General features: G+C 37.6%; 1 protein-coding gene across 13 annotated transcripts in view; it reads right to left on the bottom strand.

Annotated features, from left to right (window-relative positions):
• Positions 1 to 20,466, bottom strand: part of Ptprk (protein tyrosine phosphatase receptor type K) — a 502,301-nt gene that overhangs the window by 51,871 nt on the left and 429,964 nt on the right. Inside the window, exon 14 of one of the 13 annotated variants that reach the window (XM_070010274.1) lies at positions 16,231 to 16,514. The exons of 11 other annotated variants lie outside the window; for them this stretch is intronic. In XM_070010274.1, the coding sequence (XP_069866375.1) occupies positions 16,444 to 16,514 (71 nt within the window). In that variant the 3' untranslated portion in view covers positions 16,231 to 16,443. Of the gene's footprint in view, positions 1 to 16,230; positions 16,515 to 20,466 lie in introns of those variants that run through there. One more of the 13 variants, XM_070010275.1, reaches the window with a different exon arrangement.

Below are 20,466 nucleotides of genomic sequence, written 5' to 3'. Positions count from 1 at the left end.
AGTGACTCACACCTGTAATTCTAGCTACTCAGGAGGCTGAGATCTGAGGATTGCAGTTCACAAAAAGCCAGGGCAGGAAAGTCTGCTAGACTCTTATTTCCAATTAACCATCAGAAAACCGGAAGTAGTGCTGTGGTTTAAGTGGTAGAGCACTCACCTTGAGCTGAAGAGCTCAGGGACAGCACTTAGGCCCCATGACCAACCAAAAATAAATAAATAAATAAATAAATAAATAAATAAATAAATAATAAAAAAATATAGTACTTATATTATGTACCCTATAGGTATTCAAGTGGCATATCAGTGTGAAAACATTTTTTATAAATGGACATACTTGTGGTAAAAGTACTAGCAAATTCTATTGGGCAGATATAACCTGGGGCTTAGCCTTTTAGGTCTGTCATATAAAAATGAAAACTTATGAAAGAAGGGAAGTGACAGTATTAATAAAAACCAGTTTTTAAAACCTCTGAGCAGTCTGTCACATAAATATATAATGGTGGGTTTTGTAAAGCACATGTTATTAATTAAATAGCCTGCCACAGTGGACGTCTTAAGCCTTACAGGCATCTTGAAGTATTTATTATTTAACTGAACGATTCTTTGAAGTTGTTCTACTTCATCACTTCATACGGTCTTAGGAAACCTGTACATTTTTAGATTGCAAACTATTAAAGATGGGTCATTGATTGTCATTGGTGAAATACTACACATCACACATTTTAACAGCAGCTGGAGAATAATATATTCTTACTTAATAAAGACTATTTTTTCAAAAAATTGCTGATGTGAAGAATAAAATTGTAGAACCCTATGAAGAAGTTAAAGAAATAGGAAACAAAAGTATCCATTAATATATTTAAAATCAATTTCACATTACTTAAGTCTTAGAGTCACATTGTTTAATTTCATATTACTTAAGTCTTAGATTCACATTACCTAGGTCTTAGATTACCTAAATTTGTTTTGATTTTTAAATTACAGTTCAAGACATCACATGAAATTCTGAAGGAATGGCAGAAATATTTTTAAAAATCCATGTGGCATGTTTTGGAAGTGTATTTAAAGATAAAAATGTATAAATGTCATTTTACTTTCTGGTAATTTAAAAGCAAATGCTTTATTGTACATATAACTATTTCATCAAGCTTCTTATTTAGTGAAAAGTATTCAGCTGGGAAAAGGAAAGCCTTAATATGCTGTCTTGCTTGGTATGTTATCTCTGAAATCTGCCATGGATACTCTTCTCAGATTTCTAAAACATTCAAGACCATCAATCACAAATAAACCTGTTATAAGTCCTTTCCAGTAAGTCTGCAACAGATATAGATGGGGAAGGTAATGGAAGGCAGGAAAAAAGTCCTGCTCAAAATTGTATTCTCTGAAGATTTATACAGTAATCAAATCTGAAGTGAAAGTTTAGCATCTACTTCTGTGATAAATAACAAGTGAAGATTTCTCATACTTTGTCAACAGGTACTACCTACATAAGAGCACATATCAACTACAATATACTAATCAAAGTTTTAACATTTTTGAAAAGATGTATTAATCATAGAGTTAACTGAATTTATTTATGAATTTTGGAACCATACTTTAAGAAAAACAAATCCTTTCAGTGTACTACTTGTTGATAAAGAGGAGATCTGGTTTGGATTTTGGAACAAATCTGGTTTGATTAGATCTTGCTTGTATCTTGAATGGTTCCCCCCAAATCCATGTGCTAATGGCTTGGTTCTCCACTGTTGCATTGCTATTTGGAGGTGGTAGAACCTGTAAGAAGTGGGGCCTAATTTCAGAAGTTAGGTAATCAGAGGTGTGACCTTGAAGAGGTCCAGCCCGTTTGCTGGACTACCAATGTCAGACCTTTCGTTTTGCTGGGAAGCAAAGATAGATCCTCTGAAGACAGAGGATTCTTCTGCCTTCCACATTATAATATACTGTCTTGCCCAGGGACAGTATCAATGAGGCCACCTGATCATGAACCAAGGCTTCCAAAACAAACCCTTTTTGCTTTATAATGTGACTAGTGAAGGTAGTTCAATAGTGTATTTTTGTTACAACAACAGAAATCTGACTATCAAACACATGCACTAAGAGTGAACAATCTGACCAGGTGGAATGATTATACTTTTTACTACAGTAAAACCATTGTTCTGGGTTCATATTCCATTTCACTTGCCATATATCAAGGATTTCAGGGAAACCAAGCTACTCAGTTTTCACATTGACCAGATGTACATGATAAACACATCTTCCATACCTTCCATATTGACATCAATATGCAGTGAGTCCTTAATAGTATTGTAATTTCCAAAAAAAGCAACATTAGAGAGAGAGAGAGAGAGAGGTAAGTCTTATTTCTAAAAACAGAGATTACTTGATTGTTAATTACTGACCTCATATTGTTTGAATGCTTGAACAGCACAAAACCTTGTATGTGACTAACACAATCAAATATAAACAAGGGCTTTCCTTCAAATAGTGTATCATATGTAAGTGGATGCAGCTGTATTTGAAGGACTTGACTTAGAAGAGGCAAAATCAAGGTTCTGGCAGAGGAAGAAGAGATTGCATGTGGCTTGCTGACATCTTCATCACTTAAACAATCATTCTAATAAAAGCACAATTTGATTTTCAGATAAGAAAAATACACTTTGAAAGGGAAAACCTTTTTATGGTTTTAGTTTCGTGGATATAATTAAAAATAGAACTTAGGCTTTCTGAGCTCTTGTGTCCTTTTTACTTGGAGAGAATGCTGTCAGCCCTCAAAAAATTCTTTTGCCACCACCTTGTTTTTGTTTTTTTTTTTAAGAGAAAAAAGAATAGAATTGTCAACCTTAACTACTATCTCATAAAAAGAGAAGTTAAAGAGAGAATCATAAAAATACATTGGCAGGCCCAATGAATTCTTTCAGAAGGAAAAGCAGACTTAGATGGAGAGATAGAAATCAATCCAGGAGAGTGATTGCATGAAATCACAAAAATAAATTTTAATTAAAAGAAAACCATACTTCATGCTTTGTCTTAAATACATGAGAATGGTACTTTATTTTTTCATTTTTTGTTCCTTTCATAAATTATGCAAATTATTTGTTGTCCTTGGCATGTGTGTAGACTTGGGCAATCATCAATGAACAAAACACAGCATGCCTCCTCTCCAAGCCATTGGCAACCCCCTTTGTGATGTAAATGATACACAAAGAAATAATCATCCCTTGATAGCAGTAAGTCCCTTATCCTCTTAATATAATAAAGAAATCCCTTGCTGGGCACCGGTGGCTTACCCTGTAATCCTAGCTACTGAGGAGGCTGAGATCTGAGGACCACGGTTCAAAGCCAGCCTGGGAAGGAAAGTAGGTAAAACTCTTATGTCCAATAAACCACCAGAAAACTGGAAGTGGTGCTGTGGCTCAAGCAGTAGAGCGTTCGCCTTGAGCTGAAGAGCACAGAGACAGTGCCCAAGCCCAGAGTTCAAGCCCCACGACTGAAAGAAAGAAAGAAAAAAAGAAAGAAAGAAAGAAAGAAACAAACAAACAAAGAGAAAGAAAGACAGACCTCAGGTGGCTACAATAGATTTGAGCATGTGGAGACCTTTCAGAAAAAGACATGGAGGATGATGGTATAGCTTTTTATGCATCTTCGGTAGACCGTCTCATAGCAACAGTAAAGGATTCTGTATGTATTTCTTCCATATACTCAGTAATAAAGGGAGTTTGGAGATAAGCTGTCTGGCTTATACATAAGATTCTTCCCTCACCTCAAGTAATGAATGAGGTCAGACCACAACAATACCATTTCTATGAAGTCAGGTAATAGAAGTCTTTGCTTTTGCAGAACAACAAACCCATCCACATATATGCTATGGGCAAAGGAAGGGGAGTAGAAAGGACTTGAGTCTCGCACTTATTGATTACAATGTGTGAGACAGTAGAGTAGTGATGGACTATGAAAAGTAAAGTGGGTTCGTTCAGCTGATGATTCTCTGGAACTGATGGAAAGAAGTTAAAACCAACAAAACTGAATCATGGATCTACTACACATAGTCTTTACATAGCAGAACAGTCTATGGAACAACTAAGTAAACTTTCAAGTGAAATGTTTTATAAAATGATAAATGTGGAGACGTTAGGGGAAATAAGCTTTGTGATAATGTCAGTGGTATTTTCTTTTGTCCCATGAACCGCAGTCTCAGAAGAGTCTCTTCCTCGAGGAAAAGTTTGGAATAATAAAACCTAGGCACTGCCTGTAATTAAAAGGTAAATGCACTTGACATTTTTGTTGGCACAAACTCAGAATGCCAGATCTGAACCAGTCATCCAAACATGTCATTCAAAATACAGATAAGGGGAGAAAAAAAGAAAGGAAGCCACATTTGTATGGAATATACGGTGTATGCTAGAGAGGTAACTAAAAATCAAAACTCTAATAGTACTCAAATTATACAAGTATGATGTGCTCTAAAATATTAAAGATGATGTAGCTTTAAACCCATTCTCTGCTCTTATTTGTAAATCAAAGGGTTAAGACAAGCTGTGTTTTTTGGCTGCTTGTAGTTATGAATTCTATTTTCATTTTGAACAGGTCATTTTCCACCTAGGCTTAGATAATTCATTAATCTGGCATATCTCAGGAGAACACACAACGTGGTTTAAATCACATTAATAAAGGTTGCACTGCAATTTTCACAGGTGTTTATTTACTAAATTAGAGATTACCTTAATATTGGAGAGAGGAGCCAGATTAAAAAATGATTTTAGTTGATTTATGGCTGTTCTAAGATAGGTTAGTATAAAATCTAAATTATTAATGTTTTGGAATTTAAGATTCATTTTTAATCTTAAATATCTTTTGGCGTTGAGTGAATGAATAGATAGAAGCCACTTTTTTAAAATGAGGAAGCATACTGGAGATTCAACTCAGGGCTTGTGTTTAAATTGGTGGTCTATCACTTGAGCCTTGCCTCCGGCCCTGTTTTTATTTGCTGGTTACTTTGGAGGTGGAGTCTTGCAAACTCTTCTGTCCAGAATATCCTGAACTCTGATCCTCCTCACCTTCTTGGAAGCTAGGATTATAGGAAAAGCAACTAATGCTTGGCTATAAACCACATTTTAATTGTTTATGCATGTGACTGATGATATTGGGACTCAAATTCCAGGCTTGTGCTCTTGCTCAGTTTTTTCTCTCATGGCTGGTGCTTTATCACTTGAGCCACCCCTGCATTCCAGGTTTTTGCTAGTTAAATACAAATATGAATCTTGAGGATTTGCCTGGCCAGACTGATTTTAAACCACAATTCTTAGCTCTCAGTTTCCTCCATGACCAGGATGTTTGGAGTGGGGCACTGGGTTTTTAGCTTTAAATGGTTGATTGTTGAAAATTATCTATTATTGGTTGTGGGGCTTGAACTCTGGGCCTAGGCACTGTCCTTGAGCTCGTCAGCTCAAGGTGAGTGTTCTACCACTTGAGCCACAGTGCCACTTCCGGTTTTCTATGGCTCATTAAGCTAAGAGTCTCTCAGACTTTCCTGCCTGGGCTGGCTTTGAAAGGAGATCCTCAGATCTCAGCCTCCCGAGTAGCCTAGGACTACAGGCATCATCACCAGCACCTGGCTTAAGACTACATTTTGCAGTTTCTAATTCTCAACTTGCTAACACACACTTAGATTTGAGACAATTCAATGGGTTACATTTTGTCTACTCTTAGATAATACATCTTTTAATACTCAACACCTTCTCCTTGTGAGACCTGGACCTTTCAATAAAAGGAAGTTCCATCTGTTTCTTGAAGTCTGCTCTAAGACTCTCATCCACCCAGATCTGAATTCCTCCATCTTGGCTCATTGTCCCCATCTCCCCTCCTATCGAACTGAACTCAGGGACTTCTTTAGACAAGCCCTTTACCACTGAGCTACATTCCAGTCCTAATGTGGTTTGGTTGTTGTTTGCTTGTTTTTTTTTTAAATTTTATTTATTTATTTATTTATTTGCTAGCATCAGAGTCTCAAACTCAGGGCTTCATGCTCCCTCTAATTGCTTGGTCACAGCTGACATTCTACTACTCGAACCACATCTCCAGCCCAGGTTTTGTCTCACAGACTCTTCTACCCATAAGCTTTGAACCATAATCTTCCATGCCTCAGCTTCTTGAGTAGCTGGGTTTACAGGTGTGAACCACTGGCATCTTGCTAAGAATGGTTTAAAAAGAGCAAGAAAGCATTTCTGAAGAGATGAGTCACTGATGCTTAAGATAGGGGAATTTATATCCGTTTCTTTTACAATGAGGTGGCAATGTTCCTTCCTAGGTACTCTGTGGATTAAATAACACAATGATAAAGGTCAGATTTCGATGTATCTTTTCCATATCTGTCTCTACGAGGGCATATACCAGCATTTCCACTTTCTAGAAAGGAAGAAAGATTTAAGCAATACATAGTTTTTACATAAGCAATTTGGCTCAATTGCCACTGTTGGGAAAATGTTTTAAAGTACAAATGCAAATAGGCTATTAACCTTTTGCCTACTCTTCCAAAGCTACAGTAGGTGATATAAATTAGTTCTTAGAAGGAATTAAGCTCCCATGATTGGTGCCTTCTGTTCTCCCATACTCCAGGAAATATTTTCTTCTGTAAGGTGGATGTACATTCTAGGCCAGTTCTGCCACAGGGACTTTTGCTTGTTTTGTTTTGGAAAATTTGCAATTGGAACATTTTGTCGCTTACTTTCCTTCTCAAATCTACTTGCCAGCAAAACAAGTAATTTTATTTTTCTTTGACCTTATGTATGCTTCCTTTTTCAATCATTTCCAAATTCCTTGAACCCAATGCTCATGTGTGTCTTTCACTTACTGTTTTGAATTCCTTCAAGTTGGTTTCTAGAGTCCCATTACTACCCACAATCCCCAGCATATGGAGAAAAAGCAAATATGGCAGTATTTTGAAGGACGCCAGGAGGTAGAGACCTCCAAAGTCATCAGATGACATAGCGGTATCTGGGAAGCCACACCTCAGGCGGAGTGCTCCTTCTCAGGCACTTCACTGAGCCTCATATTTATGAGGACTTCTTCTTCAGTCACTTAACCCTTTAGGTTTTCATATTTAGACAAGCTTTTTAAAAGAAAATCTCTCTTGCAGGTTTATGCTTACATAGGTGATTCGGTGCTGGATTCTACTTAACTATGGTCACTTCGGATCATTAAAACGTTAAATGATTAAATCCTATGTTCACAAGTTTTTTCCTGCTTTAAAATAAGGAATAATGTGTGTAACTTGTGGTGAAGTGAGTAGTAGGGCTAGAAGAAATAGGGACAAGACAAAACAAGGCAGAGCCAAAAGGCTTAAAGCAAGCACAATTTGAGAAATAGATCCATGAAAATATTCACTACTCTCTTGATAATTATTCCAAAATGCTTATTTTAAGATTAATTTTAACTGTTCCAATTTAAAAAAAAGTTGAAATTTTGCAAGAAATACCACAAGAATTAAAAGTACTAGGAAAATTAAATTCAGTATTACAAGAATTAAAAGGAAAATTAAATTCAGTATTACAAGAAGTAAAGTTAAAATTAGTCTATTCTCACTCTGTCATTTCTTTCTATCCCTCCAATTTCTTCTCCTTTCATTTCCTGGATAATATACACTCAGTGCTCCCCGATTTCCTTTCTGTACCATATTGGCTTTGCGAGCCTTGTGACTGCAGACTGTGAGGGCAACAGCATGGCGTGATGCCCACCTAGGTTCCCCACTCTCACTTGCCAGCTTGGCTGCACCTGTGATTTTCAGGCTGTTTTTATGGCATCATGAACTGGCAAAATTCTACTCATCCCTCAGAAGCAGACAGATTCAATACACATTGACATATGAAAGCAGATCCTGTCCATCCCTGATAGTGGGATGAATGAACACAGGTACTTTCTATGACTTCTCTTGGGAACCAGTAGGTCTCAGGTGGATCCAACTGATGCTATTGTTGCTTTGCACAATAGTAGGCATGTTTATCTACTGAGAGCCATGGGCAATGGGGAGGTCTGATTTCACTAAACGCTGAGGTAATGATGCTGCTGATAAGTGTTGGTTTTTTTTTTTACTTCAAACTATGTCATTTAAAAATATTATTACTTTTAGAAGTTATTCTATAACAACAGTTTTAATAAAGAGAACCAACCACAACACAACCATCGCAGGAAAAGAAACTGCAGAGGAAATGGAGCACCTGTTCTCCTGATATTTTATGCTACCTCATTTACTTCTTTAACGTTCTCTAACCTGACCACAGAGCTGAAGAAATGAGACATCTGGACAATGTCTGAGAGCTCCAGTATGGAACATGACATATTCTTTGGAGGGGACATCTGCTGGCTTCTGAATGAAGGATTGAGACTTTACAGATTCTTTGGGTAGCCTTATGAAAGGAGGGTGAGAAGTATAAGGATGAAGTGTCCTTAGGGAAAACCTTCTGGAATGTCTAAATATACATAAAATGCTTCTAAAATGGTAGAAACCATAGGATATATTAACTCAGCCAAATTCCCATACTTAACTCTTTCTTCATTCTTCCATATTTCTATACATTTCCTTCTGGACAAGATAGGACCTTGGACAATAATGTTGCTGCTTGGATAGTGTGGTCCGATGGGAAAAAAAATTATGAGATGATTCTTGCTGGGAAGGGGTGGGCCTCGTCTGCTCCATTTTTGTGGATAATTGAAGCCATCTGGCTCTTACAGTGATCAGCAAACCCTAAACTTAGGATTTCTCAATAATATTTTTAAGGAACAAAAAAAGAACGGTCCCTATTGTATGCTTTCAGTTAGAACAAATGCATAAATTCAGTGTCAGGAAGAAACAGTTACTTAGTATTTTAATGACGTATCAATCTGCAACATGTTGACTAAAATTTGTAAATGACTAGCTGTCACCAGCAAGTTTACAGGGAATTCTAGCAAACGTACTACAGTAAAATATAAGGTTTTTTGCTTGTTCTAGATGGCTGAGTGAAAAGATTTACAACTAGATAAGAACACAGTAGATTTATAAAAGTCACATCAGTCTAAGAACAGAAAAGACAGAGTCTCTAACTGAGATCAATGCTGACTACTCTCTTGGGAATTTGCATGGACATAGAAACCAACTTCCCTCGATTGAGAATAGTGTAGAACCTCACACTACTAGTTATGGTAGGAATGTCCTTTAAAAATAATTAAACTCATATTACAATTCAGGCCCCACTATAAAGTATTAAGAGAGCAAGTGGAAATTTAATAAATGTATTTGTGAGGAACCTGAGCAACTCCATTTTACTTAAGACCCCATCTCAGTTCTGCAACCTTGACCTATTCCAGCCACAGACAGTCCTGGGAACCCTAGATGCCAGGATGTTGAGATATCTGAAATAGCCTTGCACAGAAATCCTGGGAAGCACAGATGGTGTGGTGTTTGCTTAAGGCAGGATGTCGAGGTATCTGAAATTCCAGAACAGCCCCTCCTGGGGTCTGGTGACCATTATCTAAACCCGACACCCTGCAGTTTAGCAAGTATCCTCTTGAAGACTCCCCTGTAGTGCAAGCCAATCAGTTTAAAGTACCTCAGTCCCCTTGATCTAACCAACAACCAGTTTCTGGTCCTTCCCCGCTTTGTAGTGCGCCAATCTTACCATAGAGTTGTTTTATGATTTTCTCACGGTGTGTAGTGATTTGTTACAAGGTGCTATGATGTATGCAAAGTCCCTGCCTTCCCCAAAAAGTGTATAAAAGGTACTGTAACTCTGGGCTCGGGGCCTCTCAGCGTCATCGGTTGCTGCTATGTATGTCTGAGGGGACCAAGCTCAAGCTTGCAATAAAGACTCCTTTTGCTTTTACATTGGTGACGGTCTCTGGTGGTCTTTTGGGGAAGGATTTCCGAATTCGGCTTTACATTTGGAGGTGAAACTTGGGGAAATAACTAGGATAAGTAAAGTCAAGGAAGAGGGGATCCTATGAATGAGTGCATTACTGCCTTTAGAAGGGGAAGGAAGGAGACCTAAGTTAGCAAGCTTGCTAATATCACCACATGGTGCCTTGCACAACCTTGGGATTTTACAGACTCCTCAGTAGCAAAGGCTCCTTAACAGATTTGACTCCTTAACTACTTAGCCCTGGACCTTTAGAACCAGGAGATAGATAGATAAACAGATAGATAGATAGATAGATAGATAGATAGATAGATAGATAGATAGATAGATAGATAGATAGATAGATAGATAGATAGATAGATAGATAGAGATATATCTCTATATGTATAAATACATATATACATACATATATGTATATATATGATGCTAATAATTCAGAAAACAGAATAAGAATACACTTTCATTTGTATGGTGTAATGTATTTATATTCAAGCATTAGCTTCTGGCTTTGAATGAATGCCTATTAAACTTCTCTGGAGGCTTGATAACTCCAAAGCACATCCCAGGCCTTCTTATTTTTTCTGCTCTCATTCAGGCCTGGACTTGGTATTTCTACTCTCCTTTCTACCATTCTTATTATCTTTCTACCATTCTTATTATATTCACTGAATCTGTCCCTAGGATGTCCTTTATTTTGCTACAGATTCCTACTAAAACTCAGCTGGGAAGTCTTCTTTTTACACACACACACACACACACACACACACCACACACACAATCTTTTCATCAGCATATACATTTTAACAGAACTATTCCATCTCTTATTTTGAACTAAAATAAAGAACATTCCGAAGGCAGTGAGGCAATTCACATATGTTTGTCTCTTTCTACTCTCTCTCCCAAATAGGCATTTAACCTATTTCCACAATTCAGAGCTATTTAAACGTTCAAAGTCATAAGTCACTCAATCATTTAAGTACATTGCATTTAAGCCATACTCACATACTAAAATAATTCCTTGCAAAATCTGGGTAAACATCTGCACAAATCTTCTCCTGTCACATTACCATGTAATTTGGTAACTGAATCTAACCACATGACCACAAGTTCTTGCATTGTAACAGATGATGTTCTCAATATAAGATTCTGTTGCTATGGCTTCAGCAAAGCACCATCTTATGAAATCTCTTATTTACCAGGAATTTTCAAGGAGAAAAAAAGATGCTTATCTATTATATGTTTACATTTACAAAAAATGCAAATTTGGCATCAACTGTGAAAATTAATGTTAATATTTTTCCATATACAAAGCAGAACTACATTTCAACTGATTCTGATAACATCCAGCACATTCTGCAGCATCACTATACTTTTGCAGTTCATTAACATGTGTCAATAGAATGAATACGAGAGAATAAAATGTAAACTTTTACGACTAAGGTCATACATAGTGCTAATTTGTTTGGTACTATAAGAAGTATATCTTTGACATATGTGGAATAAATTCTACAGAGCCAAAAGAATTTGTTAGTCCTTTTAAATTAGATTATCTCAAGCCATTCCTAAATCCCTAGCAAACAATGAAACATAGTTCTGCATTCTGCTTGAATGAACTTGGCTGACAACAAAGATTTGCATAAGACATTCTTTCCCTCTGAGGCTGTTTTGTTTTCCTTTATTAGCTTGTATGCATTCATATTCCAAAGTCTCTGATTCAAGCAGATTGTTTTCTCCAACTTTTGTTATATCAGTTATTTAATCTGAACCTCAAATGATACAACACAGTTTTTTGCTAAATTGTCCTACCTTGTATAGAAAGAATAGGTAAACACATTTATATAAGGGAGAAAAATCAATGTGCTTTTTAAAAAATTATAATTAGAAAATTCTGGTTGGATCCCACCTCAATAAGATAAAATGCTGACTAAATAAGTATACCTCAGAGAAAAGGGCCATAAAATAATTTTCCATGTACATATTTGTTTTCCATGTTGGCTGTAAGAAATTCACAAATCTCATGAGTAGAAACAACACTTGGTATATTTTGGCGAACTGCAAGTCAAAAGGCAATGTGACTGGGCCACACGAAGGTATCGGTAGGACTGGGCTCACACCTGAGGCTCATGTGGCTCAATTACTAGTCTCTTCCTGCAGAGGGGAGCTGTTTGTTACTCTATGACATCAAGGCAGTTTCTAACTCTTTGTCATATAGTTTTCTGTTCTCTTGTGTGTCAAATCTTCCTCTGTTCTACCTCTTTCTTCATTAATGGAAACAAATCTTTCAGTAACTTTTAATATCACAGAAAGAAAAATTTACATTTGTATTTATTTGTTTGTTTGTTTATTAATTATGTTTTGGCAAGTTCTAGTGCTTGACCTCAGGGCCTAGGTTCTGTCGTAGGCTTCATTTGCTTAAGGTTAGCACTCTACCACTTGAGCCACAGCTCCACTTCCAGCTTTTTTGGTAGATTATTGGAGTGGAGAGTCTCATGGACTTTCCTGACCAGGCTGAATTTGAACCATGTGTAAGCATCGTGTCCACCTTTGGTCCTCAGCTTCACCCGGACCTGAGCTCCTCCTGCCCTGGCCCCTTTCTCTCTCCACCCAGACCCACCTGAGCTCCCATCTACCTCACTTCCTATGCCCAGACTCCTCCTGCTACCTGGATAGTAAAGGGTGCCCTGTGCTCCCTCTTGGGGGAAATATGGCTTCTCTAATAAACCTTATAATAATCTTTCTCTTGTGTCTGCCTGCTTCTGCGTGGTCCCCTGGGATGGATGTGTGGGATCCTTCACCATGATCCTCAGATGTCAGCCTCCTGAATAGCTAGGATTATAGACATGAGCCACCTGCAATTGGCTATAATATTTGTCTATAACAAATATACAATTATCAGTGCTTTGGCCATCTTAAGTTAAAAGCCCTTTACCATAAAATAAATACATGTGTTTATGGAGAACATAGGCCTGCAGGCTATATGAAGCCTGTGAAATCATTTAGTACTTGACAGGACAGACATGCAGACTTCTCAAATACTTTGCCTAGGGTGTCTGTCTGCTGTACTGATAATTTTGTATAGCTCACAGATCATGTTATAAATATTAAAATGATCCTTGGAAGAAAAAAGGCTTGTCACCCTGCTAGACTTTACTCAAATAAATTTATAATCCCTGTAACTTCCCTACACACACACACACACACACACACACACACACACACACACACACACACACACACACACACACACACACACATATAGTAAAAATTAGAAATGTTTATAGCATAGTGACAATTTCTCATTCTTAGTATGTAATTTCTTATTCTTAGTATGTAATTGATTTCTTGGATTATTAGCTGCAGTGCATAATGCAACAAAATACCTGTTTCATGGTAATTCTCATCTATAAGCTGTTTGCCTTACTCTTCCTTACAAGGACATATCTGACTCACTTTAAGGCTCATCATGCTAATCCATAATTTTTCCCTGGTGAGATCCTTTACTTAATCTCTTTGAAAGGTAACATTTAACATGTTCCAGGATCTGATACTATTATTAGTAGTATAAGATCTGATATTATTATTTTAACTATCCACATTTCTAAGATTTGTTACATGATACTTTTCAAGGTACATACTTTGGTAACCAAAGGAATCCCAAGAGATCTAAGTGACGCAACTGTGAACAAGGAAGAAAACTAAACCTCTACTAGTTTTCTACTCATTCACACAAATACTTCTCATAAAAGGTCTCCTGGTTTTATATGTGTTAAAAATAGAATAACAATCCAGTCATAGTAGCTATTTCTAATAGCTAAAAGCCAACCTTTGAAAGACTGATGAGTTAGTACCTAGACTAGAAAACAGTTCGAGGCAGGAAAAAAAAAAAGTATCTTCTGACATGAAACAAATTATTCTGCAATTGTTTTGTGAGAACCAGTTTTCTCATCTTTAATGTGAGATAAATAATTCCTGCTGTGGGTTTATAATAAGGATTATTAACTATATGTTTAAGAGCCTGGAAAAGCTTAGCGCACAGTGAGAATGTAACAGTTTTCACTATCAATGTGAGCAAGTGAGCAGTCAACAGCACACAGCATATTTTATTCTTGAGAAGATTATATAATTTTGAAAAAAAAAACTTTTTTCTTTGTAGCCTATCTTATGTAGCAGCTCTTTGTCATGTATTTGCTTTTAAAGGAATAGAGATTTAGTTGCAGTTAAGTGGGTTATTACTCACTTTTGCCATTTTTCCTTCCCACTGTGCTAAGTAGAACATAACACCACAGTGAAATTGTGGTTGACCCAGAACTGTAGCCAGCATACCATTTCATTCACTTTGCATTTTTAATCCCTTTAACAAATGTTTTAAGCAGCTGCTAAGTTATCGGAGGAAGCAGTGTTAAGTCTGATCCAAGCTCTGCTTTCATGGAGCCTGTACTAGAGAAGGGGAGGTGGGCACTAATTTCCATGATACATAGGAAAAAGTCAATTTATGCCTTTTTCACACTTTCTTATTTCACAACCATCAGAAAAACATTGGAATAACTGTTGGATCTCATCTATTTAACTCATAATTTATACCAAGCCCTTGATCTACAGCTAATTCATTGGCAAGAGAACAAAATATCTACTTCCCCCCACCCCTTAAACATGATGAATGACTTAACTCATCATTTCTTTGGTTAATGAACACATTAGATTCCTTAAGAGCAAACTCTACAAGTCCATTTCTCTACTACATAAGCATGTACTTAGCCATCAGATTTTTTTATTATTTGGCATTCACTAGATCACCTGCTACAGAAATAGGCATGTTGTGCAATAATATGTCATGCAGTGCAGTAATCACGTGAAACGAGTAAGACATTTCCTAAATTTAAGAGTTCAGAGACTTTCAGGAAATTGGATACCTAAAAAGTCAAACTGACCTTTAATTTTTTTTTTCCCACAGATTTCTCCGTAGAATGGATGATCATTTAGAAGCATCATAAATGCCAAGTTCTTCTAATATATTATTTCAATTAACTTTCACAAGCACCTCTGGGACTTGCTGTATCTCCTTTTTCTAGGCAAGGACTGGGATGCAGAGGTGGAGATTACCTCTTTCCTATATACAAGGCATTTCCTCCACTGATGGTTCTGATTCTACCTCCTATTCAGCCCAATCTAATGCATCTTTAAAGCACAGTTGTATTGTTGTTGTTTGTCCTTCAGTTCTTCAGCTCAAGGCTAGTGCTCTACCACTTGAGCCACAGTGCCACTTCAGCTTTTTCTGCTTATGTGGTGTTGAGGAATCGAACCCAGGGCCTCATGCATATGAGGGAAGCACTCTACCACTGAGCCACCTTCCCAGCCCCAAAGCAAAGATCTAAATACAAGTCTATCATTGCCTTCTTTAAAAGTGTACAGGCTTTCAGGAAAAAAAAAAATGGAAATAGGGAATAAAAGAGCAGTCCCATGATTTATGATAGTATTTAGTCACTAACAATAAAAATACCCATGAATGTGAGAAAAGCTTAGGATATAACTGCAACTACAAAATTATTTGTAGCGAATCACCATCATAAGCATTTGATGAAAAGTAAAAACAGGAATATTAATAGTTGTTTCTGATATTATGTCCAAATATTTTTACATGTTACTCATTTATTTTAAACTTTTTCTTTCCTTTTTGCTAGTTCTGGGGCTTGAACTCTGGGGGACCTGAGCACTGTTCCTAAGCTTCTTTTGCTTAAGTTTAGCATTCTATCACTTAAGCCACAGGTTCACTTCTGGCTTTTTCTGTGATTAGAGATAAGAGTCTCATGGACTTTCCAGCTTGGGCTGGGCCGGAACCTCGGTCCTCAGATCTCAGTAGCTAGGATTACAGGTGTGAGCCATCAGACGCCTGGCTATTATAATCATTTTTAAAGGAGAGAAGACGGATACCTGCTCCTCTGTTCTAAGGCAGTTAAACCTTCAGTCTCACAGTTGTTTCATAGCTCAGTACTATTAACTTAATGTCATATAAATTTTTCTACAAACTTCCTTAACATCCTATTAGCTTTTGTGATCTCATACCTTGGTTCATGCTGCTGCATTTATGGCTTCTAGTCCTTTCCAACACTTATCTAAGAACCATTTTATATGGCATTCTGCTTCACATCTACACACTGCATGACACCAACTATTGCCTCCTCTATCAGGCTTCCCACTAGCCACAAGTCTAAGGAGTGTGAAAATCTTATTTTTAAAGCTGCTCAATACTTAGTGTAGGACATGTGGCAGAGAGTAGGTGTGCATCAGAATTACATGGATTAAGTGTTTTTAGAAACTTTTAAAAAGTGAGAACATTTGTCTTTTTATATGATGCTTTAGTGGTTTCTGATTTATTAGGATACAAAATGAATTTCATCTTGATAGTGCAATACTTCCAACTTTCTGATTTCTGCTATGGTCCCAGTTCTTCAGAGTTCGGAGTCAAAACAAGGTGAGAGCTGTGCTGGGCTGCTTGTGACTTCAATCACGCATCTTCTACGGTGAGCGCTAATGTCAAATATCTTACTATGCTCATGCTTCAAAAAACTTGAGAGCACCATGTTCCAGGTGTGCTAGAGAATGAGGATGAATGATAAAAGATGATAGAATCTGCATTGTCAAAAACATCAATACTTTAGGTTAGGTTCCCTTGCAGCAGAGTCTGAGATAAGAATTTGGTACATACAATTTATTAAAAAACTGTTCTTAGATGAAAAAGACAGAGGCAGGAGACAAAAGGATATGTAAGAATATGCTCTTAGTTGCAGTCAAACTTCAACCTGATCTCATGGGGACCTTAAGAGTGAAAACCGTGAGAGCTGATCTGGCCTTAAAATAAGGGAGTGACCTACCTTTTGTACATCATACCCCCTTGCCAGTCATTGGCTGTGAGCCAGTGATAGAGAGGTGGGCCTCATAGGTGCTAGGCAAAGCAAATGTTTTCTGCTAAGACTCAATCACCAGCAACTAACATAGCAACTGGGAATTTTATAAGTTTGGTAAAAGGAATCTGGCCAGGGCATAAAAAGCAAATATTGTTGCACAAAAACACAATTTTTAAATGACAAACTAACTGGCACATTAGGAATAATATTAAGTAGCAAGAAAGGAGATGCATTTTAAAAAACATAAACCACAAGGCCTGCAATTTAAAGAGCAGTGTTTCAAGAAGACCTTAGAACCAATTTCTACCAGTAAGTGACTTGGCCACGTGAAACCTAGATGCTTCTTGGTTTCTTCTTCTAGCTATGCATCATGGATCATTTTAGTCTCATCACAGTGTTCACAGGCATGGCTCAAGCTGAAAAAAGAAGGTTTCTCCATTTCCATGAAATAAGCCCTACCTGGCTGATCAAGCAGCACCTGGATTGTTCTTCTGAAAGCAGCTCATTCTCCACAAAGCTTTACACAGCTGGTTTGCTTTTTATTTCCCCAAGGCAAAAATCAAGTTCAAGAAGAATCTTTATCATAGTTCCCCTTAAAAGAACTCTCTCCAGATTATACTAAACTTTCCACATGGAAAGTGTATGAAAATCTGAATACTGCCTGGTAGAGTCAGAATATTCATTCCCCGCCCCTCTCCCCACACAGTTATAAGACACTTATTAGGTCTAAAAGATGATGAAATAAAAATGAAATTTCAAGTTTGGGAGAAATGTTGCACACCATCATATCAGTAAATTATTACTATTATTGTTAGTATCAGAGATGGGGTCTTGTTAAATAGTTCACTCAGATTTGCCTTGACTTTTGATCTTATCTCAGCAGACTGAGTGCTGGGATTACAGGTGTGAACCACCACTAGTGGCTAGTAGTAGAAATTTAAAAAATACAATAAAATCATATGTACAAGCTCTATATGAAATAGACTAAGAAAATAGGCATTGTAGGTGAAGCCGAAGCAACACACTTAAGATGTGAATGCCTTTACTTCCTGTTGCTCCACATACACTCATTCAATTGGATTTATAGTTTGGGCAACTTTGCATGGATAGTGATGTGACTAAGGCCTCCACAATAAGTTTATACCCAATTCTAGATTGGTACAGTTTCTATCAGTTAAATCTGGAATTCCTGCTCTCTGAAACTTTGTACTTTAGGAAAAGAGAAATTTGTACTTATAATACAAAGTTGAATGATACAAATGTCATATAAATGCTGTGGAGAGAAGATGAAAAATGGAATTCCCCCAAATCATTCACAGAAGAAACTAACGAAGAATTTTTGACATCGGACTAGTTGAATGCTCTGTGTGAGAATAGACATGGTAGTACATGTCTATGGCAGGGTAATTGCAAATCTGAAACCAGCCTGAGCCACACAGTGAGTTCCAGGTCAGCTAGTATGTATGGAGATCACTCCTTAAAACACACACACACACACACACACACACACACACACACACACACACACACACACACACACACACACACACACACACACACAATGGGGCTGGGAAGGTGGCTCAGTGGTAGAGTGCTTGCCTTGCATGCATGAGGCCCTTTGTTCAATTCCTCAGCACCACATAAGCAGAAAAAGCTGGAAATGGTCCTGTGTCTCAAGTGGTAGAGTGCTAACCTTGAGCTGAAGAGCTCAGGGACAGCACTCAGGCCCAGAGTTCAGGCCCCACAACTGACAAGAAACAAACAAAAAAAACAAAAGGGAAACAGAAAGAATAAAATATACTAGACATAGTAAAGATCCTTGTTATTGTTGGAGGTACAGAATGAGTGAGAAAATAAAAGACAATGAAAATTCTAGTTCCATGTGTTTAAATTAACTATTCCTGTCTCATAATAGCCCTCTCATCTTTAAGTGTTTCTATAATGAAAACCACTTGAAGTCAGCCTTTACTGCGTGTGTGTGTGTGTGTGTGTGTGTGTGTGTGTGTGTGTGTGTGTATGTGTGGCCACATGCGCGTGTGCTGGTAGTTCAGGTTGCCCATAGAGACCCAAACTCTTGTCTAGCTTTCTTGATCAAGGCTGGTTTTCTACTGTGAGCTATGCCTCCACATCTGGCTTTCTGCTATTTAATTGGGGATAAAAGTCTTGGAGGATTGGTCTGCCCACCCTGATTTTGAACCATGATCCTCAGATCTCAGTTTCCTGAGATTACAGGCATGAGTTATTCGTGCCTGGATGATTTTTATTTTCATTTTTAAATTTCTGATTTGTAGCTCTTGAAATAATTTTAATGAAATAAAGAATTGACAGAGACGTATTGTTCTTTCTTTTTCTCTAGGACAAACCTCAGCACATCGCAGTGTGTGTGGGTCAGTATCCTGTTCCTCCCATAGTGCCATCCAGATGTTATGATGCTCAGCTGCAGGCTGCAGCAGGCCAGTGGCAGCGGTTACACAGCAGGGACTCTGCTGGCAAAGGCAGGTGTGTTTTGAACAGTTTAATGTTTCTGTTCGGTTGTGCTTACTCTGATCTCAAACATCCTGTTTCATTGTGACTTATGACCTGTTCCTAATTTCCAGCTTCAGCATCATGCAAACTACCCAGGCTTCCTCTTTTTGCCTTCCTATAGTTCCTGCCTCCTAAGTTTTACTTTCAATTCAATGATGGCTGGTGTCTGCTCTACCCATTCTTCTTGCTTCCCTGAGGTATGTTTTTAAAATTTATTTACCTATTTTTACTTTAGCAACTTGTAGTTTTCCTCCTTCAGGCTTCTGGCTCTGTGTGAAATGAATAATCATGCTGTTTTTCTCAGGCTTAGCCAGTTGTGTAATTCACATCAGCAACAGAAGACTGGCTCTTCAGTTATACGTTAGTAAAACTACCACACCAGTAGCTTCATCTATTCATACTTTTCAGAGAGTAATTTGAGCTCCGATGATACACAGTTCCACAGATTTTTCAACTATATACATGGGTTATTTACAATGAAATAAGGCTTCTTCATTGTAAATTGGTATAAAAAAAAGGTCAAGTAAACATCAAAGATGATTATAGTCCATTTAGTGGTAAGGGTAATAAAATGTTGTACTCTTTATGAAAAGAATAATTCAGTAATTCCAGTTTCTAGGGCCAACGGCCTACCAAATATAAAAAAGCCTGTGACTCTTTCTTTACATTTTTAACAGCCAATCTTGTGAAGAAGGAGTCAGTTAACAGCAGATACTGATTGGATCCAGTTACTGAGGAATGCCAGGGCAAAAACGCTGAGGAAACTACTGCCTGGGCCTGACTTCAGATCTTCTTTAGATGATAAACACTTCTGGACAATTAGTTCTGAAAACTCGGAAGTCTATGCTGAAGCTATATGATTTTCTGGGGAAGGAACTATTGAGCTGTGTGTGAATAACAGATGAGAAGGTGGAGGAGACCCACATGGAAATGCTGGGATCGAGGAGGAGGGATATGCAGAGAATCCAGGCGCCTGTGTATCACACGTGGAATATTTCTAAGTTGTTTCCAGTGGCCCACCAAGCAGTGTGGAAAAGCACTACTGATCTTGGTAGAGAGCATTTGAGGCCTAGCACAGATGACAGAATTGGCCTTTCAATCTGACAGTGACTGCTGGGAAATGGCAGGGGATGTGGGAGTAGATGCTGAGG

Source organism: Dipodomys merriami, unplaced genomic scaffold, assembly GCF_024711535.1.
Source record: "Dipodomys merriami isolate MVZ:Mamm:240054 unplaced genomic scaffold, mDipMer1.0.p SCAF_8, whole genome shotgun sequence".
NCBI lineage: Eukaryota > Metazoa > Chordata > Mammalia > Rodentia > Heteromyidae > Dipodomys > Dipodomys merriami.
The sequence above is the reverse complement of the archived record's forward strand: the minus strand, read 5'-3'. Positions and strand labels throughout refer to the sequence as shown.